Genomic DNA, 25,768 nt, shown 5'->3' with positions numbered 1-25,768 from the left:
AATATAAGAAGGAGGGGGGTTTGCATATTTTATTTATTTAAATTCAATTGTATTTGCCATTTGGTTGACTATTCATCAAGTTAGAACAGATCCTTTTACAGTTCTTTTCAGTCACTTTTGGTTTTCATTGCCTAAATAGTTACTCATAAGCTTGGCCGACTCACTACTTACCCTTAAGTCAAGTCCCAGAAGAAACTGTTAGGGAAGCTTTGAAGAAGCACGAAATGTAGAAATGCAGCTGTTTTACTCTCTGGATGAGCCAAGCACAGCCAATTCTAAAGCACAGAATGGAGAAATTGAATTATAGTTATGCTTATTTTCTTGTGATAGCTTGACATAAGATTCATTCACAATTGTTTTCCATTTTTAAGGATGTGTCTTCACAATCATACCTCCATCTTGGTGCCAAGCCAGCTCCTTATGTGATATAAGAGTGTTCTTTTCCATCAGAAAATAGAATAAGCCTTTATTGCAAACACTTGACAGTTTATATCAAATGAATTCATCTTCATAAGTTTGCTGACCTATTGCAGTAATCCAGCTGGTCCATTACAAATCGCTTAACCATTTTCTGCTTTGGTACCTGGTGACTATTATACTGTCTAAATTGGAAAGTAAAGCTTGCTACTCTATTATGAACTGGGAACATTTTGTTATGATAATGGTATTAAATTGTAACTTTGAAGTACTTTTCTGTATATTTATCATACTTCTAGATTTAAATTGTGAATGGATACAGTGTAGGCATATGGATGCTGGTTTTGAAAAGTGTAGTAGCAGAGGAATTCAAACAATTACAAAAATAATACAAAGAGTTTCTTGATTTTTAAAAAAATTTACTTTAGAAAAGAATTGACATGGCACAATGGAAAGGAAAGGAATGCACCACAGTTGCATAGTGTCTCCTTATTTGTTCAATTTACATACAGAATATAAAGAGAAATGCTGGATTACAGGAAACAAAACTTGGAATTAAAATAGCCGGAAGAAACACCAATTGCCTCTGATATGCTGAAGTTTCCATTTTGATAGCTAGACATGAGAACTCTAAAGAATCTCTTGTTGAAGCTGAGATTAAAGACTGCAAAAACTTGTTTGCTGCTGTGTTAAAAATCCTCCCCCCACACACAGATTAAGTCAAGGCTAGCCCAATGGTATAGAAATTGAAGTATTGACAGATGTTATCTTCATAAGCTCAAGTGTCATGAAACAGACAGTAGTTACTTGAAAGACTAGAGAAAACATTAGACTTGTGACACTAACCATGACCACAAGTACTGTTGGAGCCATGTATTTTTTTCCATTTGTAACATGGCTATCAAAGACACAATGAAGAAAAAATGATGTCTTTTCATTGAGGTGTTGAATAAAATGGTTGAGAGTATTTAATTGAATTCATTAGCAGCCCACCTCCAATAAACTCAGTGATGACCTCTTTCGAGGAAATCAGTCAATACTAGTTGAATGCAGCGCTAATGCTTGGAATACTCAAAAGTAGCTGAAAAAGTTCAGCAAAATACAAGATGGTTAAGAGAGCTCCTTGGTGCTCTCTGAGTTTGTTTTCTTCCAGACGTTTCATTACCAAACTAGGTAACATCATCGACGTTGCCTAGTTTAGTTTGGGTAACAAAAATTTGCAAGAAAATGACCAAGCTCAGAGAGCACCAAGGACCCCCCATTTAACCCTGAGCTCCAAATATTCTCTTTTATTGACAAGGTGGTTAGATATTATGTCTGATGATATAAGCACGAAGTTACAAAAACTCAAGGCAGTCTCGAATGATATGATATCCATCAAGGCACAGTCAGAAACGACCGAGGAATATGCTTCCCAGATGAACATGACTAGCATCAGGCTGATTAACTCTAGAGCATTTCTTCCGGGGAAAGAAATAAGAGTAACAATCCCCACCACGTTGGCGTTGGGAATCTTTCCCGCTGGAATCTTGTCTTCCTTCAGCCCGCCTCCTCCCGCCAATTTCGCAATTGGTCCTCCGGAGAAACTGGAGCCGCCTTGCAAACGTGGCGGCCGGGCGGCCCCACCTTTCAGTTTAGGCATCTCCTCCTATCCAATCGCGCGAGGCGTAGCATTCAATGGCGCGGAGCTTCACCCGTTTGCAACCGCGTTGCTGAGTGGCTGGGACGGTGGGGAGGGGGGAAATCCAATGACCAGTCCAAATTAGGCCATTCATAGGCGTCTTTTAAAAGCCAGACTTTTGCAGCTGGACCAGGGTTGTACAATGGGGAGCAGGAAAAACGGGTCGACCCCGCGTTGAGCCTTTATGAGCGCGTGGCCCGCGAGAGGCGAGATCCGCTGGACTGGGAGGCAGCCCAAGCAGAAGACACGTGTTAGGCGCTACAAAGTGAAGGAGGTTCCCCTCTCGACGTGTGTCGGAGAAGCGAAAGTTTCATCAGAGACAAACCGCCCTCGGGCCGGAAGAAGCCATGAGCCTGGGAACAACTTCTAGCTCTCTCACGGTGGGGCTGATGCTAGTAATGTGCATCAACAGGTCCTTGAGCGTCCCCACTTTCAGAAAGGAGAGAGTCGTTCGTCCCGATCCCGAACTCGGCAACCGGCAACACGAAGATAACCAGAGCTTCCAGTATGATCACGAAGCCTTTCTGGGCAAAGATGATGCCAAAACTTTCGATCAACTTAGCCCGCAGGAAAGCCAGGAACGGTTGGGGTAAGATATTTTACCAATACTGGAAGGCATAAAGGTCCCTCGTTCCCCGAGGCAAGAGGACGTTCTTGGGCAGGGTGAATTTAGAGATTTTCTCCAAGTAGCTACACAGTGAAATAATAGTATTTTGCACGCCGACGGAGTTTAGCCACTCTGCTGTCAAAATTAATAGTCTTTTCTCTTCCCTGAGAAACGGCGCGGCAGCGAAAAGCAACTCTGCAAGAGGCGAAGAAATTTCTTACAGTGATGCCTTGGTAACGTGGCGGGAGGGAAAGTTCCTGTCACCGCCTTGAATGGAAAATCAGTTTCATTTCTAGATCATACAGTATACAGAATTCTAGTTTCATCTGGGAGATTCAAGTCGAGGATCGGCTCATTGACATGAAAAGTCTTTTGTTTGTTATAGGAGAGGTTTTCTTTCTCTTTTTAAAACTTTTGGAGGGTGACTTCCTTAATTTGTTGCAGCAGAAACAAGAGTCTTTGGTGGGTGAGAGATCTACCCAGTGCATGACATTTATGTATCTTGTGTTGGCAGATGCATAATTGTGGGATGGAGGGGTTGAGTTTACAAAGTGGGAGCACAGACGTTATACACGTAGTCCTCGATTTACAACTGTTCCAGTTGTCAGGCATCCAAATGTAAATCATGTGACCATTCAAAGTTACAACAGCACTGAAAAAACGTGACTTATGACCATTTTTCACACAGATGACCATTGCAGCATCCCCATGGTCACGTCATTTACATTTATATGCTTGACAACTGGTTCATATTTACGACAGTTGCAGAGTCCTGGGGTCACACGATCCCCTTTTGCAACCTTTTGTCAAGCAAAGTTAATGGGGAAGCCAGATTCACTTAACAACCGTGTTGCTAATATAACAACTGCAGTAATTCTCTTAACAAATGTGGCAAGATAAGTCGTAAAATGGGACAAAACAAATTTCTTACTTAGCAACGTAAGTTCTGGGCTCAATTGTGATAGTAAGTCACGGACTACCTGTAGTGCAAAATCTAATGTTTTGCAACAACAACAACAACTTTAAAAAACACACACATTTGAGTTGGCTGAAAAGAGTACTAAAAGAAAATCTGATTAGGTGTCCACTTCCAATTCATGTTGCGGCAGACAGGATATGAATAGGCAAGTCTGACTCTTAAGAAAAGAAACCTAGCAACTAATAGAAACTGGTGGAAAGCATTTCAGTGGCATTGGACTTTAAAAAACAAGTTGAAAGATCAAATGTAAAATAGTAACACCATAACAGAGCATGTGAACAGTTTGCTCACTGAAGGGTGTCACAGATAAGAGGAAGTCAAACCCACATTCACATGGATCCCATTTATTACTCTTTTCTCCAAGATACTCAGGTTTAATCTTCCCATTTGATCTTCATGACAAATCTGCTGATTAGAGAAGCCAGAGAGATAAATTTGAGATTACCCTGTGATTTGCTGTGGGTAAGCATGAAGGAGAATATTCTCCAAATTTATACTCTTCTATAAGTGAAGGAATATCTCTCTTGTCTGGCCTAATTTTGTGATAAACTTGATTTTCTGTCTGAGGCAGGCAAGGAGAATTCCTTTTCTTTAGGGAAAATACAGTCTGCAATGGCTTCCCATATAACCTAATTTTTCTTCCTGAGTTTTTTATCCCATCTAACGTCCCCAGACCTGGCCAATATTACAGTAGTGGCCAAAATTGTGGAAACCTTTGGGGAAAAGTGTATGTTCTAAAACTAGCTAATAACACCACTTTTTGGGGGAGTAGTACCATAAAATTATATATCAATGGAAAGATGATTTAATCAAGAATGTAATGCAATAACTTTTATGACAGATTTGCTATTAAAATAGCAGTTACAGTATAAACAAGAACAGTGAAACACGTAGAAAAAGCGAGATATACAAAAATTATTACCATGCCAGTTAATACTTAGTTGGGTAACCTTTAGCATGAATTACGGCCTTACAACATCTTCCCATGGAGTGAACCAAGTCTTTTAGTTCTGCAGCTGTTATAATGTAAAGAAACCAAGATTGAATGATTGCTTCTATTAACTGGGTTTTATTGCTGGGTTGCTTCTGACTAACAAGTTTCTTTAGTTGGCTCCATAGGTCTGGGCTATTCCCAGGCCATTCCAGCAGTGAAATATGATTATCTTAAAACTAAAAAAAAAAAAAAGTGGCGTTATTAGTCATCAAATCTCAAAAATACATTTCCCCCAAAAGGTTTCCACAATTTTGGCCACTACTTTATATGGCCATTGGAGGGAGCGACAAATGTTAAAACATGCATAATGTCATGCAAATGCTGTAGCTGGTATCCTGGTACAAATTTTTATGGCATTTGTATGAAGAACATTATTTCATGGTGTCATTTGGGGATCTTTGCTGTTGGCTGAGGAAGTTGAAGTCCGCAGTTGAACTAAATGAAAACTTTGATTTGTGGATGGGTCCTTCAAGGTGTGGTGTTGGTGAGGGGAGAGAAGGCCTTTCATTCCTAAGGTTGTAACTTTCTCTTGAAAAATTGTCAACTTTTATTCAAAATAGCTCTCATTGATGTTAGTAGAGCCCCTTTTAAAGTCTAATTTCTAAGATGGAGGAGAAGAGAAGCAAGTGTGTGTAAATGAATAGAATAACGATGTGAGGTGGACCTGGCAGTTGTGCCAACGCCGTGTTTTGGTGATGCCTACTTAGGATGTGGTCCAGGACACAGTTGGTAGGGCTTCCATGTTTGATGGAGCAACTTCAATCCAAATAGTGTTTCCAGTAACTGGGCCCATAGTTTGATAATGTCATTAGAACTTTTGCCATCTGGTTATTGAGATGGGTCACAGGTAAAGGTGAATCAGCTGATTTCTGTCCTCTTCAGTCTGACATTTTCTATGCTTGGTGAGTGTTGTGTGTTCAAAGCATCCATATGGTACAGAGAAAGCTGTTATGACTCGCATCCCTGCTTGCTTGTACCTGGAGGCAGATGCAGAAGACTTGGTCGTCTATTGGGCATCTGAGGGGCATTCTAAATTCTGTATGCAGAATTTTTTGGTGCAGAACAAATGTCTTACTACAATATCACTGACAAAGAGGAACAATCTTTCCCACCAAGTGGTCTGTTAAATTAGGATTTCATTTGTGTATAACTACTTTGGGTCATGGGAGCCTCCAGATGCAATCTGTAATCCAGGTACAGATCTCTTTTCTGATGTATATCCCTCTGTGTATGCGGAAGGAGGTTGGAATTTGTATTTTGGCATTTTATTTGGCTTAGACAACACTCCACAAAACTTGACTAAGTACCTGTTATGTGAAAAAGAAATGTGATCGGTACTTTTAAAACATGCTAGATTATCAAATCCCTACAAATTCAGTGGTCAGTTATCATCAGTTGATGTTCAAATTTGACTCCTGTTGGGTTAATGCATGCATGGCTTTTTACTTTGCTGTCACTCCATTCCTCTTCTTTCCTTTTTTCTTCCCATCACAGTCTGAGGAGTGGCTTAAAATGCCACGTAGGTTTTCTTGGAGAAGGCACAAGGCATTATTTCTAGAGAATGAGAATCTCTTGCATACATCTCCAGTTCTTCTCCTTCTGCTGCCTGATTAGACAGATAGTTGAAAGCAAAGGCAGAGTGAAATGGGGAGAAAGACTAAGAAAGGACATGGGTAAAGACAGAGACTGTGAAATATCTGCTTATAATGCAACCCTTCCTCAAAAAATAGATTGCAGGTCAGTCACAATAATGCAACATTTTTTAAAAAATGTAATCGTAGCTTGTGGAGGTAAAAACAGCAGAGAAAAGATTTCTTCAAACAATAATGTTATCTTAGATCAGATGGACAAAGCAGTGTGGTAGAGTAGTTAAAGTTTGGGATTCATACTGGAAGTGTGCTCAATGATTTTGGGCCAGTTCTTTTTTCAGCCATTGTGCCTCACAAGTTTGTTGCAGTTGGGAACAATTGCAGGAGAGAGGGCTGGGTCCCTGGTGGAATGGAGGGATATTGGTGTATCAGATAATTAAAAAATTACCAAAGAGATGCGCAGTTTAAAAATAAAAATCTAGTTTATACATTTGAAGGAGGATATTATAGAAGATACTGAAGTGTATCATCTGCTGTCATGCAAATTACATCAGCACTGGGGATACATTGGGGTTTTCCAAAAATCCTTACTCCCATGACCCTAGCAGGAGGTCCTTGACTATAATTGGAACCAAAATTTCTGTTGCTAAGCAAAGTAGTTATTAAGTGACTCACACCTGATTTTTTGACCTTTTTTGACATGGTTGTTAAGTGAATTATTGCAGTTAAGAGAATCATGGTTTGTTAAGCAAATCCAACTCCCCCTGTTCATTTTGCTTGCCAGTAGCCAGATGGGATGATCAGAAATGGCAATCAAATGACCCAAGAATGCTGCAACCATTATATGGTTGCATTATAACCATTATATAAGCAAATATATGCCGATTGCCAAGTGCCCAAGTTTTGATTATGTAACCATGGAGATGATGTGATTGTTGTAAGTGAGAAGATTGGTTGTAAGTTACTTTTTTAAGTGCTGTGGTAACTTTGAATGGTTGCTAAACAATTGGTTGTAAGTCCAGGACTACCTGTAGTTTCCTAGTCACTTGATCTGCTGCAACTGTAGTTGTAAAACAACCTGTTAGCAAACAAATTAGCTAATAAACTTGTAAGGGGACTATTTTCCATCTTAGTGGAGGTAAAAGAGATGAGCACTCTGGTGACAGCAATCAGGAAAACTGAGGATAAGCTGCAGAAGGTTTACACATCTTGAGGCCGACTACAAATTGTGAGTGGTATCATTTGTTACATAAGCAGAGATAGCAGGTTGTTTACCTCTAACTATACAATACATCCACAATTCAAGAGGACCTTGATCATCTAACTGCTTGGTCTAAAATTTGGCAACTACAAATCTCAAGCAGTAAATGCTCAGTCTTGCATATTGGAAGGAAGAACCCAATCACAAAGTACATGCTTGATGGACATTGCCTCGCAGATGACCCCCACCCTGTCAAAGACCTTGGAGTTTTTACATCTAACGATTTAAGTGCCAAAGCCCACTGCAACTATATAGCTAAGAAGGCTCTAAGAGTTGTTAACTTAATTTTACGTAGCTTCTTTTCAAAAAACACCACGCTACTGACCAGAGCATATAAAACATTTGTTAGGCCAATTCTTGATTACTGCTCTCCTGTCTGGAACCCATACCATATATCTGACATCAACACAGTTGAGCGTGTCCAAAGGTATTTTACGAGAAGAATTCTCCACTCCTCCGAAACCAATAAAATACCTTATTCCACCAGACTTGATATCCTGGATCTTGAAAACTTGGAACTTTGTCGCCTTCGACAGGATCTGGGTTTAGCATATAAAATCATCCGTTGTAATGTCCTTCCTGTCAATGACTTTTTTAGTTTCAATAACAATATCACAAGAGCTACCAACAGATTTAAACTCAATGTCAACCACTCCAGTTTAGATTGCAGAAAACACGATTTCTGTAACAGAATTGTATATGCTTGGAATGCATTACCTGACTCTGTGGTTTCTTCTCATAACCCCAAAGGCTTTACTCAAAAACTGTCCACGGTTGACCTCACCACTTTCCTAAGAGGATTCTAAGGGGCGTGCATAAGAGCACAAACGTGCCTACCGTTCCTGTCCTATTGTTTCTTCCCCTATGTATATATATATGTTTATAGTACCTCGTTTCTCCTCATATATATGTTCATATATTATATAACCCTTTATGCAATGCTTGTATATATTGTTACGACAAATAAATAAATAAATAAAATAAATAAATAAATAACTGTATGGGTTCTGTGTCTGTTTAGTGGCCTCCTAGAAACTGTCTAGAGCAGGGGTGTGAAATTCAAGGCACTCTAGGGTGCTTAGATCTGGCCCACGGGGCCACCCTGGAAACAGCGAAGGACCGACCCACGGTGCCTCTGCCAGTGAAAACAGAGCTCGGGAGGGCTGCACACAGCTGTTCTGTGTGGCTCCCCCGAGCTCTGTTTTTACTGGCAGAGGGCTGCAGGAAGCAGTTACAGCTGAAAATGGGCCCAGGAGCCCGTTTTCATGGCAGAGTTCTGAGGCCACCACAGAGGCCACCGACACAAATGATGTCATGCTGGCGATGCTCACCTGGCCCCTGAAATCAAACACAACCCTGATGTGGCCCTCAATGAAATTGAGTTTGGTCTAGGGCCACCTTTTTGGTGAAAATCAGTTTTCATATACTGAAAGATCAAGGTCCTATTTAATCACTTCAGCTGCTCTTTGACTGCTATCATGCCGGAAGAATGGAAGAGCTTTCTGAGCTGACTTACTGCACTGTTTCTTCTTATTTCCTGTTTTCTCCTTTTTTCTTTTTCTTTTTGAGTTTTATGTTTTTTTTCCTCCAAACTTAGGAAGCACAAAAAGGAAACACATGATGATATGAGAAACATCATGTAAATATTATGACTTTCATAATTGTGTCAGACTTTGGGATGTATTTTTGCATCGTTTGTATGATGACAAAATGCATGAATAGTCATTTTGACATCAGCATGGCTTTCCATGGATGCCTGTCTCTCCTAAGCGTTGTAATACCTTTAACTTTTATCTCCCCACATAAAATTCTGTGTAAATGTGGAATTAAGCTGCTGTTTATGGTGATATGATCACTGTACTTTTATGCAGAATAAATTATACTTTTTAGGGTGTCTTTCTTTGTGCTGTCTGATATGAACACATAATATATTTTTCTGCAAGAGTGAAAATTCTGCTCCATATAACATATATTCATAAATACGATATCAGTGGTTACAGAATCCGTCCTTGATGGCAATAGATGAGGAAACTGTGTTGTAACAGACTTGAAAATGACCACATTGGGAAGGCTATGATAAAGGATTGGATGGCTTGCTCAAGTATATTTTACTATAATTCAGATACTGATTTGGATGTTTGTATATGATCTGGAGGACAGATATGCATGAAGAATTTGTTAGTGCAAACAGCAGTGCTAAACAGCAGAGATAAAATGCATCATGTGAGCCTTAGATAGGTTTCATGCTGGTTCCCATTCAGAAGATTCATTTTAAGCAAATGTAATTGTACAAGGTATGACAATTTGTAGAACAGTTGCCTAGGATTATATGGATAGTAATGCAAATTCTGAAGATTCTAATAATCTGATTACTTTTCCCTTTATATCAGCAAAATTGTTGATCGGATCGATGATGATAAAGATGGTTTTATCACAACAGAAGAACTGAAAAATTGGATTAAAAGAGTACAGAAACGTTACATTTTTGAAAACGTGGCTAAGGTCTGGAAGGATTATGATCTTAATAAAGACAATAAAATTTCATGGGAAGAATATAAACAAGCATCATATGGCTACTACTTAGGTAAGAAAATTCTAGACATTCAGCTGCATTTGTTTACATTTATCACCTATAAAACAACCTAATTCAGATGCAACAGAACTGGAGTGAATGGTGGATGGATGAAAGATTAGCCTAATAACTAGCTAGTGCTAAAAAAAATACCTAAGAGTAATATAATTCCCATAGTGAATTAAGTTCTTGGACTTTTGGAAAATATTGGAAGAAAAATACTCAAACACACAAAGCACAATTATCAGCAGTTCTGAATTCTAGCATTATTTCTAAAAAAGCTTATGGAACAATTTTTTGGTTCTTTTCCAGAATAGTATGACTGGAAGTAAAGTATTTAGTAAAATATTCTCTGGTAGGAAACAACAGCTTAATTCAAACCTAGATCCTATCAACCCCATTTTGGCATTTTACACGTATGATAAATTTGATACAAAATGTATCTGAGAGTACTTGAATGCTAAAGAATATCTGAAATTTTGGAGCAGAAAAATATCAAATCTCCCTGAAGTATCCTCCTTCACTTTCTCCACATGAAAAGCGAGCCTTGTGTATATTAAATACCAGTTGAAATTAAGCCAAGGGCTACAGCCAGGCTGCAGGTTATTCATATTTGTCTTTGATGTATTCAAGATTAAATTGCAAGATAGCAGAAACTCGCTTGTTTTGTAAATATAGGCAGACAAGATGCTCAGGTAAGAAATGAATACAGAAAAGAAGAAATGCATTTGTCAATTTAATCTAAATGTAAATGAATCACTAAATGGGACTTTGGATTCAGTTTTGAGTTCCAGAGGACATGGGTACCATTACAGAGGGTGGGTGTTCCTATATCCTTTGTTTCTGACTACATGTGCTTATTCAAGCATATCAGTTTTCTGGCCAACTTGGTGGCTCTGTGCACATCGTTATAAACAGGTAAAGATTCCTACGTATAATAGTGTATATGTCAAAGCACAAATGCTTTTGGGTGTAAAAGAAAAGGGACTACTTGGGCTATTTTCATAATACCATTGTTTTGAGGACTAAAATGGTAATTAAATCCTCTTAAAATACCTTCCTTCTGTTTAAAGCACATGGAAGTAGCAGCTGCTGCAACACTGATAGTATATATAAGGATGGGAAAGGGACGCAGATACGTAGCTTTGTTAAAGAATCTCTAGTAAATACAAAATGCTGTGGTTTTTTTATTGTGGGCTAAGAAAAGAATAACAATTTTTATTTGAAGAATATGCAGCTGTAACTGCGTGTATGTACAACAGTAGATTCAAAGATCTAATGGAAGAATTCCCATAGACAGAATACTATACTGGATGTATGTCTTATGTAGAAGAGATTTAGATTCTAGCATACCTTTCCTGGTTAAAACACTCTGTTGTTAATTATTCCTGCAATTTTAGTTTGGTTCATCTTATTCTAATAATTTCTTTTTTCTATAGAGCATTCCAAAGAGTTCCAAGATATCACAGAGCAACACAATTTTAAGAAAATGCTGCCCAGAGATGAAAGAAGATTCAAACAAGCTGATCTGGATGGTGATTTAGAAGCAACTCGTGAGGAATTCACTGCTTTCCTTCACCCGGAGGAGTTTGAGCATATGAAAGACATTGTTGTTCTAGTAAGCTATGGCAAAGCCACCTTTATTCCTTTGGGCTTCTCTTTATTACATCAGTTTGAAAATGACTTCCTCATCTTTCAAGGCAAGGTTTCCGAGGCAGTAATTACTGTCCTTTTCATCCAGAAGGAAAACTGTTTTTAGGAATTATGCTGCTAAAAAGTAGCCTCTCTCCAGTGGTGAAATCCAAACTGGTTTGCTACTGGTTTGCTGGCCGCGCAAGTGCGCTGTGCACCAAAAAGAGGTTTGGGAAAGTAAGTAGAAGCGGGGAAGGGGATCAGTTGTGCCACATGATTTAGCTTCGCTAGAAAGCAGAATTTCCTGCTTTCTAGCGAAGCTAAACCCCGCAGCACAGCTGATCTCTCTCCCCCCCCCCCGTTCTACTTACCTTCCCAAGCCTCCTTTTGGTGCATGCTGCGCGCACACGTGCATACACAGTATGTGCCAAAAGGAGGCTTGGGAAGGTAAGTAGAACAGCGGGGCGGGGGAGAAAGCAGGATTTCCTGCTTTCTAGCAAAGCTAACCCCGTGGCATAGCTGATCATCAGTTCCTCCAAACCGGTAGCTTTTTAAACTGCCGGTTTGCTCAAACTGGTAGCCAACTACTGGTTCACTCAAACTGGTAGCTTTTTTTTTTAAATACCAGTTCGCCCGAACCAGTAGTTTTTATCACTACCAGTTCACCCAAACTGGAGCGAACTGGTAGCATTTCACCCCTGCCTCTCTCCCAAATTTTGGTGATCCCTCTATTGGTGTTGATCAATTGGTGTTTAGAATTGGTGTTAGATTAGAATTGGTGTTGATCAGTTCTGTCTGAATCTTGTTTAGTAGTAGGTGGCAAACAAGTCATAGACATGGACCCATTTTGCCATGAATATTGCCTTATTGAAGTATTCAACAAATCCTTGGTTTTTATCACATACTAAAGCAACAATACTGAGAAAAAATGCTTGTGTTAAACGTTTTAAAATGGCATCCATTGAAAATCATAAAAATGCAAACTTTGTGTTTTGCCTACATTTATCAATGGCCAACCCTTTGCCTCCTATCTTTGAGCAGCCCATTGTTGCTTCAGTACTACAAAGCCGGGCTGTTCTCACAATCCTTCAAATTAGCTGTAGAAATCAGGCTGTGGCTGCTTACTATGGTATAATTTTACTTTATAAGAAACATAGGCAGTGCCTTATGGTTTAATTCACATACATTAAGCATCATTCATAGCTTACTCAATTAAACACGATTAAACAGTTGGGTAGTTTCACACTATTATATTTAACAAAATCAAATAAACTAGTGGTTCTCAACTATTTCTTTATTACAGAGTCCCTTTAAATACCTTTTGTGGCCATGAACCATGGCCCCAGATCACCAAGACCTAACTCAAGATTTAAACTGTAACATTTCTTCAAGCCTTCATGGACCCCTCTGATGACATCATGGCCCCCCGGGGTCTGCAGACCCCAGGTTGAGAACCACTGAAATAAAAAACATTCCAGTGTGTGATGTCAATCTAGGCATAGTCAGCCATTGGCCCAACTAAGTGATGGCAAGACCAGCTTTCTCCATCGTCCAACTGTTGACTATAGTTTCCAAAATTCCCTGGGTTTTTTTTGTTGAGATACTGAGATTTGGGCTTAAGCTCTTCCTACGGTATGTACTGAATCACAGGCTTACTGCTGTTTCTGAGGCTTAGAAACTATATTTGCTATTCCTAACTTGGAACCTTACAATATTATTAGTCACATTGATTTATTAATGACCTGGTTGACTAAGCAACCTTTGAAAGTTTAGCTATTTTTATATATATGATATCTCTAGAGAAATATTACAGAGGATCCTGTAGCCAATTCCTTTGCATAAAGAAGATTCTAAGGTAAAACATACCTTCCATGTATGTTCAGGAAAAATATTTAGATAATATAACATTACATTTGTTATATGTTTGATTAAAAAAAGGCTCTACTGCTCTTGGTGTAAACAGCCTTTCTCAGACTGTTCCTTTCCAAATATTTTAGATGTCAACTCTCATAATTCCTAGCAAGCACTCAATAGGCCAAGCTGGCTGAAGATTATGGAAGTCCAAGACCACTGGAGGGCTTCACATTGGGAGATGCTGATGTAAAAGGACAGCTGAAAATGAAAGATTTATAAGCAGTTTGCAGAAAAAACTAGGCATCTTTATACTGACAGCTTTTTTCCTCTTATTGTGACAGGAAACACTGGAGGACATAGACAAAAATGAAGATGGTTTTGTGGATCAGGATGAATACATTGGTATGCCATGGCATGGAGAATTCTACTATTTGTTATAAATATGGTTTCTTTTTGTATAAATATATGATTTTTACTGAAACTTTTAAAATGAAATCTAATACAAAGTAATATAATGTAAGGAAGAAGAAAAAAAAGAGAAATCAGAAAGAAAGCAAAAAGTTCAAGAAAAGAAAAATTGAATAAAAATAGGAAGAAGGAAAGTATATATAGAGAATCATATTCTTCCTTTCTATAATCTATCCCCTTTAATCCTCAAAGATGTAAATCAAAAGCTCATTTTTATAATTTCTTGCAAAATGTCTATAAGACAGTTCTACTCACCAATAATTGTAGATATATCTTTTCTCTAATCAAAGAAAATAATTTAGCCATTTCAGCAAAATATGTCAACTTCACCAATCATTCTTCCATTATGGACAATGTTGAATCTTTCCATTTTGGTGCATATATTAATTTCGTTACACTAATTATATATTGAAATAATCTCCCATAACATTTTTCTAACTATTCTCCCATTAGTCCTAAATTCTGACTTCAATTGAATTCTGGTCTGTAACATCCTCTATATCAAAGTTAGTATTTGAATCCATTTCTTTTAGCTTTTATTCATGTCCACCAAACATGATAAAATGTCCTTTCATGTTTACATTTCCAAAATACATTTCATGTCCTAGACCAGGGGTTGGCAACCCGTGGCTCCGGAGCCACAAGCAGCTCTTTGGGCCCTCTGCCACAGCTCCTTGATCCATCACTGGTTGGCCCTGCCCCTCATTTCTTTTTTGGACTCCAGCCCAAAGCGGCAGGAAGCGAAGGCTGCCTTAAGCATAAATGTGGCATGAAGGCAGGTATAGGGCAGCTTCGCTCCAGCACTTTCCTCCCCCCTCCTCCTTTGTAACTCCCTGGCCGGCTGTTACTGAGCCGGGAGCATGCACATGTGCAGGGAGACCCTCCAAGCAAGCGCCAAAGCTCAGGAAAGGCACATGCATGGTGGGCAGCTTGCTCACTTAAGGAAGGTTCTCCTTAAGGAGCTTGCTCACTTAAGGAGGGTCTCCCCGTGCATGTGCACGCTCCTGGCTCAGCAATAGCCAGCCCAGGCATCCTGAGAGGAGGAGGGGGAAGAGGGTCTCCAGAAAATGCAGGAACGAAGCTGCCCTGTACCTGGCTTTGCGCCACATTTGCATGTAAGGTAGCCTTCACTTCCTGCCACTTCAGGCTGGAGTCCAAAAAAGAAATAAGAGAGGCAGGGCCAACCAGTGATGGGACAGGAATGGAAACTGCTCACTTTGAAATGGCAATAGAAATCCCCAAGGTAATTACTATTTATGTTGTATAAGAGAGAGAGTAACATATTGCTTTGCCAATTCACATGACTTCCTAATATGCAACTATTACACATCGCCTCAACGGAGTTAAAGTTACACCCTCAGGAAAGACACATGCATCTTCTCTCTCTCTCCCTTCGTGCTCAACCGAAGAGCTGCCGGAGGTGGGTGAAGACACGGCAAGGCAATAGCCGGAGCATCAGTGCAGGAGAGAAGCTGCATCCTGTTAAGACCCTCCTTAAGCGAGCGGCCACCCACCCCGCGCACCCCTTTGTTGTGCTTTGTTCCCAGCCAGGGAGTTACAAGAGGAAGGGGGAGGAGGAGGCTGGTTGCACGAAGGGAGGGGGGAGGCACAGAGAGAGAGAGAGAAAGAGACATAGAGACACACACAGAGTGATACATAGAAGGTGAGAAAGGGGAAGAGAGGGAGAGCGACAGTCACAGAGGGGGTGGAGAGAGGGGGAGAGAGACATAGAGAATGGTTTTGTGGCTGGGTAAGCGTGGCTATGGGGTCATGTGACTGGATGGGAGTGAGTGACATTGAGTTGGCCACACCTACCCAGATTTTGTGGCTCCCGGTGTGTTTTTTTTCTGTAGGAAATGGGTCCTACAGAAAACACTCTGAGTGTTTAAGGTTGCTGACCCCTTTACCTAGACCAGTAACGGCTAACCTTTTTGTCCTTGCGTGCCGAAAGTGCATGCATGCACAACAGGCATGAGCGCGTGCTGTCATCCATAATACAATGCATGCATGACATCCCCTGCGCATGTGCACGCCTCCCCCCTGACCCCCATGGGTCTGCATATAACCCCCCCATGCCCCGTTTTGGGCCTAGCAGGCCTCCCTGAAGCCTCCTGGAACCAAAAACGGGAGGCAGGGCATGCCACACACACACACCATTCTCCCCCCCCACCCTTGCATGCCTACACTGTTACAGGTGTTATGTTTGCCTTGTATGCAGTTTTATTCCTCTCTAGCCTTTATCTCCATTGTTCAGTGAAGCATTCCTGCCCCTCTAGGATTTAACTCTTATCTGCTCCTGTGAGGCACTTCCTGTTCCTGTTGGATGTATATACAGCTCAGCTGGGGTGAGGGCTCGCGTGCAGGCAGAGGGGCCTACGAGTGCCACCTGTGGCATGCGTGCCATAGGTTCACCATCACAGTCCTAGACAATACATTATGTCATGTACTAATGATACATTGTTTAATACAAATTCTCTTTTAGATCAAAACACAGTATAAATTTCAAATTTTAACCACATATTTTCCCATCGATCCATCTGCTTATTATGATCAAAAATCTTGACCTGTTTTATCATTATTTAACCTATTTTTTATGTTTCAAATTTAAACGAACAATTATGTATTTTTAGGAATTATATGTTCGTAAATACACAAATATATTTCAAGTTCTATCTTACTTTGCTCCATTTTAAATCTTTTGGATAACTATAAATGGGGAAAACATTGACAATTATATCCTTCTGCTTTTCATTGGTCTCTTGATTTCATTTTAAATTTGCCTTGGAAGTTTTCTAATGAGTCCCAGTATGTCAACTAGTATTTTTTTTCTGCCTATTCTCCCTTAACTTATAAATTTATTTTAAATCTTAATTCCTATAATTTTCTAAACTTGTCTTATATCTTTTATTCAATAACTCAAGAACCATAATGAGCAAAATTGGAGACAGGGAATATTCTTGTCTTGTTCTTTTTTTGAATCTCACAAGGTTTTGTTATTCACCATTAACAATTACATGTGCTTTCTGAGATATATAAATCAATCTTATATCTTTAATAAAATTATCTCCAAGTTTCATATGTTCCAGAACTGTAAACAAACAAACAAAAATTCAAATGATCAAAGGCTTTCTCTGCATTTGGAATATCAATGCAGCTTGTTTTTCATTATGTTGCTCGAATATCACAATATTCAAAACATTTCTAATGTTATCTTGTAGTTGTCTTTTAGGTATAAATCCATATTTCTCTTCACTAAAAAAATCCTGTAAAATAAATATGATTTCCTATGACCAGTTCGAGTAGTCTTCTCCCCAGTTAGAAACTGCACATAGGTTGTTAGTGAGACTACACATTCTGGCTATAAGTACTGGGTATCAGCCTTGTTCTTTCTTAGAATCTACCTTAACTCTAAATGCAAGCCTAATGTATAGGATTTTTGTGGATAAAAGCCCCAAATCATATTCAATATTCATAGAAACTGGAAATCAGCTAAAGGGATCAAGTGTCTTTGTTAATTGTGCATCAGCATTTGTTCCGAAGTATGATAAACACCCTTGATAAGAAAGACATCATGTGACTATTATCAGTTTAGGGAAAAGATTGTTACCATTTCCTTACTTGTTAGGTAACTCAGAAATATAATACAGGTAGTTTTGACTCATGACATTTTGTTTAACGACTGTTCAAAGTTGCAACAGTCTCAGAAAAAGTGATTTAGCAACCATCCTTAAAATTACAACATTTAGTATTATTGCAGTGGCTTGCAGTCAAATGATCATGGTTTGTTACCTTTTCAGTTGGCTTCCAACAAGCAAAGTCAATTGGGAAAGCCAAATTTGTTAATAACACTATGATTCACCTTTTTTCTTGTTTTTTTCATGTTGAGAAAAAATTATTATTATTATTATTATTATTATTATTATTATTATTATTATTATTATTATTTACATTTGTGGCACATCTTAGTTCATTCTGAGCCTTAGCTTTCCTAACTTATTTTTCCGAGTATTGTTTGATTTCCAAGTCATCCTGCTTTTTCAAAGCAACATTGGTTCCTCTTTGGAGTACTTAGTGCTCAGGGCAAAGAAAAGAAAAGGAAAGTTAATGAAGAGGTACCGGTACTTCCTATGAACGGATATATCTAAAGCCTCACTAAAGACCACTAAGTTCCACATAGCTGACTGTTGTTTCTCTAAGATTCCTGGTGCTCTCTATTCCTTCAGCTTGTTTGATTCTGATGTTATCCATAGAGACTTCGGCTGGCAGGAAGAAAATGCAGAGTTGCTCTAGGCTGTTTTTCTAGTCAGACTTCTAAAGGTAGCATAAAAGAAAGTGGTTGGATTGTGTAATAGGAAAGTGTGACTCTTCCAACTTCTCTTGTCTTAGAAGATATTCAATAGGTAAGAAAAGGGATCAGCATTCTCCTATTTTATTAAAAGAAAGTTGTTTTCTATCAGACAAAAGATGCAAGAAGATAAAACAATACCAAGGCTTGTAAATAAGCCTACTGAAGTAGCACAGGTTTAGCAGCATAAACCAAAGTAGAAATATAAACAGAGTTTTGAAGATGTGGTGAGAATAGAATCTTTTAATATTTGGGAAGCAGCAGAAAAGGGTAACCATGGCAGCACAATTACAACTATACTTATTTTATATGTGCAGCACACATAAAGTCGGCAATACAGGTAGTCCTCGAGTTACGACCACAATTGAACATAAAAGTTCTGTTGCTAAGTGAAACATTTGTTAAGTGAGTTTTGCCCCATTTTGTAAAGTTAGTAACAGGGTTCTTAATGAATTGGCTTCCCCATTGACTTTGCTTGTCAGAAGGTTGCAAAAGGTAACAGCATGACCCCAGGATACTGCAACTGTCATAAATATGAGTTGCCAAACATCTGGATTATGATCATGTGACCACAGGGTTGCCACAATGGTCATAAATGTGAAAAACGGTCATAAATAACTTTTTTTTCAGTACCATTGTAACTTTGAACAGTCATTAAATGAACTGTTGTAAGTCACAGACTACCTGTGCTGTAATCCCAGTGGCAGACACTATCTTGATTTTGTGTGAACTATTTTATATTCTAATATAGCGTGCAGAAGAAATTATCTCTAAACAAATGCATTTATAATTATATATTAAATGACACATTACCCTTATCCGCTCGGCCTCTTTCATATTAACTGATGACTTAAATAAAAATGAAGCCCACTTTTTTTGTTAGCTGTAGATACAATTATATCATATATCAGAGCAGCAAATAAGGAGAACGGTGGCTTACAGAATGTGTGAAATATTTAAGCATATACATGGATTTCTGAGTTGTCGTTCAAGTAGCAGTTACATTATCAATTCAAGAGCGGTAAAATGCTGCATGATGATAAAAGAAGTGTGAAGCCACCATGCAAATGACATAAGAGCATATGCAAAGTGGATTCTGAGAATCATTACGCTCTTCCTCCCATCCTTCCTATCTGTTGCAGGAGTTCACATCTAACTCTTAAATTTTTAACTGGCTATAAAACAATTTTTGTCCCATCTTACGAACGGAATCCAATTTCTGCAAACTACAGTCAGTATTAATGAAGATGTGGCACTAAACCACGAGAAAAGGAAATGATGGAGAATTACGTTGTGAGATGTAATTGCATGGACCACTTCTAATGCATTTACCATAAGTTGCCTACATACAGTTCATATGATTTTTCCAGCCTACTGTTCTTTTAATATTGGTTTCTATGAGTTTTACTGTCTCCAACTCTTGAAGATCAGTTTGATTGGTGTTTTTCTTTCTTTTGCAGAGTATGATTCCCCTCCCCCCATGAATAAACCTGTTATAAAAAGTTGGGTTCGATAGGTCCTGAGTTATGGGGAGAGAAGGAAAGGGAATAATTTTTTTTTAAAAGCCTGAAATTACCTTTATCCTAACAACTATCACTCTAATCTTGTACATCTATTTAATTTTAATCATTTGGCATCTCTTCATACAAGCTTCATTGTAAGTTTATATCATGATTTATGTCAGTGGTCACCAACTGGTGGTCCATGAGAAAAATTTTGGTGGTCCTCAGAAAAATTATTTGCATTTTTTATATTGCACTAAATACTATTTAACTTTTCTAAAAAAATCATATTAGTGGTCCGCGGGATTTAAAATTATGAATGTAGTAGTCCCTGAGGTCTGAAAGGTTGGTGACCCCCTGATTTATGTGGTTTTATTGGTTGGATTTTCATACTGATATTTTGGGTGACTATAATGCATTTGATTTTATATAACATAACATAATAACAGAGTTGAAAGGGACTTTGGAAGTCTTTTAGTCCAACCCCCTGGCCAGGCAGGAAACTCTACACCATTTCAGACAAATGGCTATCCAACATTTTCTTAAAAATTTCCAGTGTTGGAGCATTCACAACTTCTGCAGGCAAGTTCTGCAGGCAATATAATCATGAATTATTGGGAAATAGGTCTGTATAGAAATACAGTATATAAATAAAGGTGGGATACAACTTTTCTCTAGTACAAAAACTGAGTTTTACATACTATTTCTTGTTTCCAGCTGACATGTTTGCACATGAAGATGGGGGACCTGAACCAGATTGGGTGGTAACAGAACGTGAACAGTTTGCAGATTTTCGAGATCTAAACAAGGATGGAAAAATGGATAAAGAAGAGATTCGACACTGGATTCTTCCAAAAGATTATGATCATGCACAAGCTGAAGCAAGGCATTTAGTTTATGAATCAGATGCAGATAAGGTATTCAGTGTTTTTTCCCCCTACAGGTGTCATGTTAGCTTATTGGTTTGATTCTACTTTGCCCAACCATAAATTTAAGATTTAATAATTCTGGTAAGATGTTTATTAAAAATGCATCATTTGAATGACTACCTTGATGTCATTAGCTAATCTTTCAGAAAATGCTTGAAAAAAATATTACAGTAAAAAAAAAGTAAAATTGTAAATCTAATGTGGATTTTTAACATTTGTTCTAATCTAAAGAGTGTACCTCTGCCCCCCAAATATTGCTTCTGATACAAGTTAAAATTTATAAGTGTTTTCTTTAAATCAAGGAAGCGTGATTTAGATTATTTTTTTCACACCAATAATTTATTTTTCAAATTGGTTTGATATTTTTGCAAACAAATGCCTACTGATACCTCTTTTTGTATATTGTTCTTTTTATATGGCCTGAAGCATTGAGGCCCGCATGTAGGCTTTACAAATAAAGGGATTTAGAGAAAAGTATGAATAAATACCAATCCAAGTTCTTATACCAGAGTTTGGATTTTTAAAACAAAGGGACTAGAAATTGACTAGAATGGAACATAGCTCTGTATAGGGCCCCTCCTAAGTCTTCTATTGGTCTTCTGCTGAATGCTTGGTACATTTGCAGGTCTCAGAGGAAAGTAATACCCAGAAATACCTACAAAAGTAGCAGAATATAATCAATCTCAGAACAAGTGGATTATGCAGGCCAAATTTTCATCATGGAAACAAACCAAAGCATTTTAGAGCAACATTAAAAAGGGACTGCTAGAATTGTTGCAGCTTATCTGCAGTTAAGATTGTCTTCAGCTTACAATTTTTTAATAATCATTTTCATAGAGCCAAGTAATTTTGTATGAGTGTGTGTGTGTATTTTTGTGTCTGTGTATACAAACACACACATCTTGTTTTTAGATATACATTAAAGCTATGTAATTAGAGCTGGATATTTGTAGCTGTTTTTCTAACCAGTTGTTTTTTTACTTGCAGGATCAGAAGTTAACCAAACAAGAGATTCTAGATAATTGGAACATGTTTGTTGGAAGTCAAGCTACAAATTATGGAGAAGACCTCACAAAGAATCATGATGAGCTATAATGTTTTTGGAAAAGCAAATACATCAGAGACTTTTGTCTAAGTTGCCTGTAGATGACTAGAATAACAATGGTCATTGTGGCAAATTAATTTTGCACCAGTATATACTTTCTTACAAAAAGCAAGTCTGTTAATACCATTGAATGCCACAGATGTCACTTCTTCTAAATGCATATTTTAATGAATTCATTGTAACTTGGGAAGTGCACTTTCCATTTGTAGGTTGACATACTTTCACTTCAATCCTAAATATGTAACCTTGGATTTATCACTACAATCAGTGAGATTTAACCTGTGAAACAGTAAGATAAACAGCCTCCCATCTTACTACTTAACATGTACTACATCATACTGTGTGTGGAGAGTTGGATAATTCAGTGCCCTTTCATGGTATAGTCAAACCCCCATATTTCAAAAAACATGGAATCTACCAAATGTGTTGGGGTACAGCTCATCCCCAATCCACATGACCAGTGGTAGACGAAAAGCTTGTCTTTCATCCCTGCCATTTAGGGATTTCTTTGATGTCAGAATGTTTCAAATGTTTTATGAAGTGGTAGAAGTATCATATAAGGCTACATCACATGAAGTATACTATCATCAGAATGCATTGCTCAGGTTTTCAGTGATAGGTCTATACTCAGAACTAAGATCTCATCTCAGAAAGTTACACAACTCATAATGCTTTTGACAGAGAAATGATCAGCCCTGTCATTTCCAAGAGTTATTGCAAAGGAACCATAATCTACAACTTAGTCCCTTCCAGACTGATGAGAATGTGTGGATTTGGATGTATATATAAACATCCAAATAATATATATATTATACAAAAAGCTCCAGTATTTTCATAATGAAGAAAATATATGTTACATAGTTTTTTAAAATTGTTCTTCTGAGATGGGCAGGCATTCTTGGATCCCAATTCTCATATTTCCTTCTAATGGAAGTTGCAGTGTTAAAACATCTGAAAGACACCAGATTACCTTCTGCTGTTTGAAGATGTAATTTATGGGACGCATGTCTTGACAGCAGAAAAGGTGCTCATTTTCCATCTTCATTTCCTCGTTACAAAGAAGTGTATTGGTACTGAAAAATATGAAAGACAAAAGTACCACAGGGAAGGAGAATTTGTACACATCCCCATTGAGTATTTGCTATTGGAGAAGGCTTGAGCACAGGCTGTTTGCTATCTTGATGTGGGATCTTGTGAGGTAAATTGCCACTTTTAGATCTTTGTTCTTGCCTTAACTTACTCTATTTTGTGTGGCATATAGACTATTCCAGTATTTTTGCCTTTATGGACCAGTAGCCATGAACAATAAATACGTTGATTTTAAAATCTCAAAAGTGATTAAAAAGGCATTCTCGATCCCTGATGGTGAACCTTTGGCATGCGTGCCGGAAGTGGCATGAAGAGCCATCTCCAGGCACGCCAGCTGTCACCCATTGCTCTTCCGGTTTCTGGCGCGCATGGACGCACAAAGACCAGCTGGTCTTTGCATATGCATGCGCGCCAGAAACCGGAAGACCAGGTGACCGGCACTCATACGCGCACCAGAAACCAGAAGCTCAGCTTCCCGACGTGCGCATGCGCTCCAGAGAGCTGCTCTTCTAGTTTCCAGAGCTCCCACGCGCATGTGTACACTCCCGTTTCAGCACTCAGTGCCAAAAAGGTTTGCCAACACTGTTCTAGATACTTTCTTTTCTAATGCAATTAGTGACTGTCTGTGGGGGGGGAGCCTTTCCTGTAATATTTTTAATTCATTTTCTGGCAAAATTCAATCTGATGTGAATGGGGAAACACCACATACAAGTTATAGGTGGCAACAAGATAAATTGAAGCCTTTGCCAACTTGACATTCTCCACATACTTTGGACTATAGCTCACATTATCTACAGCATGAGGAGAGACTAAGTGGAAATTTATGAAGCTGTAGTCATAATATCTCTGAAGGTACCAGACTGAGAAATATTGGAACCCAAGCATTGTGGTTTAATCAATCAATCATGGGCTTAATGTTATGTGAATCCAGATGATTCTGGAAAGCTATATTCCTGCAATGCATCGTGTCAATTGCTGCTGTTCTTCAGGAGTAATAGTTTTTAGTCTGCATGGATGACAAAGATTGAGCTATTTTTTTTCAAAAGGCAGCTGGCTGTATCTTATGGGAGGATACACCATGTCAGAAATGGGAAAGGGATTGGCGCAAAGCATTCCACTGTCCTTTCCTAGTGGAAGAGAAAATCCCAGGCACTTATTGGGAAAAATGATAACAGTTTGCCTTTGCAGAACAGGAAGTGCATGTACTACCCTTATTAGCTGAAAGATAAAATGGCTGCTAGGCCCTGGAGCAATGTGTGATTTCTATTGGGCAAAACTAATCCCATGCATAATTTACCTGGATACCTATGGGTGACATGCAGGAGTTAATACTTTATCTCTGCTGCCAACTAGTGGTCATCTAAATTATTGCAGCTCAGATATGCCATGTAGCAAATGCAGCATATGATTAAAACAGTTTTTAAAGAGTGGCTTACATGACATTCTTGGGGAAATACCACTAAATATATGGTTCATTCATATAATAATGGTCTACCACAGTGAAAAAATTCTTTGGGACATATAGATAATCAAACTTTCCGACACCTTTGTCCTTGCATATTCTCTGGTCCGTGCCAAGTTCTTCATTTTCAGGCTTCAATTCTCAGACTTTTCAAACAATCATAGTCTTTAATGATTGTTTGGGATTTTTGGAAGCAGCAAGTATAATACAGCTGAAGAACATTGGATTGGAAAGATGTTAATTTTCGGAACCAAAGAATAATGGGAAAAATGCAACAAAACTTATGAACTTTTTTTAAAAAAAATACTTTAAATTCTTATGAGTTAAATTCTTGAAGTTATATTTAGAATGTTAAAATGGGAATGAACAAAAATCCTAACTATAGCAATCTTGAAGCAATCTTGAATCAAATTCTTTTCAGGATGCTTTTTTATATACTTGAGTAACTGTAAAATAGACAAGGGTGCTGGGTTTAAATTGAAACACTATTTAATGAAATCAAACCTTTGCTAGGTGATAAGCCTAAGCATAATCAATTAATCAAAAAGGATTTTAATGGAGCTTGACTGTTCCAGAGATGTTTGTCTTGGTAATATCATTAAAATCCAATTATGATAAATGTTACAAAATGTTACAGTAATACTGTGTCATATAGTATTATTTATCTTCTTAGTATGAGAAAGTATTAATTGCTGGAAACCATGATTCGTTCCTGCAATATAGAAATCCATTTTGTGTGTTTTTCACCAGTTACTTCAGATTTTTTCTTCATGAATGGATTTTTGTATCAGCAGGTTCTCTGTGCACACTGTTGTGACATAGATCTTCCATTAACTAAATGCTTTTATTATGGTGATGTCATGACACACCAAAGACTCTTCTTTCTTCAATTTATAAAATGTTTTTAAGAATTAGCATGCTGTCTTTGTTATTAGGATTTATCAAACTGCCTAAGTGGCTAATACTCATTGTCTTAAAGCCCAACATGTGTCAGCCATTTCCAATCAAATTAGTGTTTCTCCTACAGGATGGAGACAATACTGTACATACAGTTCTGTTTTTATATAAGGACTATCTCCATGCTTTTTATACTATGCTCTATAGAAGCCGAGCTTATTCTTACTGACATCACCAGTAAGTTCATAATGTTAAAATGGGAATGAACAAAAATCCTAACTATAGCAATCTTGAAGCAATCTTGAATCAAATTCTTTTCAGGATGCTTTTTTATATACTTGAGTAACTGTAAAATAGACAAGGGTGCTGGGTTTAAATTGAAACA

The 25,768-nt window shown here is 38.2% G+C and overlaps 1 protein-coding gene across 1 annotated transcript; it reads left to right on the top strand.

Annotated features, from left to right (window-relative positions):
* The first annotated feature begins 2,178 nt into the window (after window positions 1–2,178).
* Window positions 2,179–24,778, top strand: RCN1 (reticulocalbin 1). Its single transcript, XM_058160736.1, has 6 exons — window positions 2,179–2,687; window positions 9,919–10,112; window positions 11,540–11,718; window positions 13,928–13,988; window positions 20,619–20,818; window positions 21,818–24,778. Exons 1-6 carry the CDS (start codon window positions 2,446–2,448, stop codon window positions 21,923–21,925), a joined length of 984 nt encoding a protein of 327 aa, XP_058016719.1. The 5' UTR covers window positions 2,179–2,445; the 3' UTR covers window positions 21,926–24,778.
* The last annotated feature ends 990 nt before the right edge of the window (window positions 24,779–25,768 follow it).

This window comes from Ahaetulla prasina, chromosome 1 (genome assembly GCF_028640845.1).
Source record: "Ahaetulla prasina isolate Xishuangbanna chromosome 1, ASM2864084v1, whole genome shotgun sequence".
Taxonomy (NCBI): domain Eukaryota; kingdom Metazoa; phylum Chordata; class Lepidosauria; order Squamata; family Colubridae; genus Ahaetulla; species Ahaetulla prasina.
The sequence above is the reverse complement of the archived record's forward strand: the minus strand, read 5'-3'. Positions and strand labels throughout refer to the sequence as shown.

Coding starts and splice junctions, on each gene's coding strand:
- RCN1 (XM_058160736.1), top strand. CDS start 2,446: ATGAGCCTGGGAACAACTTCTAGCTCTCTCACGGTGGGGCTGATGCTA. Junction 2,688..9,918: donor GAAAGCCAGGAACGGTTGGG/GTAAGATATTTT, acceptor CCTTTATATCAG/CAAAATTGTTGATCGGATCG. Junction 20,819..21,817: donor ATGAATCAGATGCAGATAAG/GTATTCAGTGTT, acceptor TTTTACTTGCAG/GATCAGAAGTTAACCAAACA.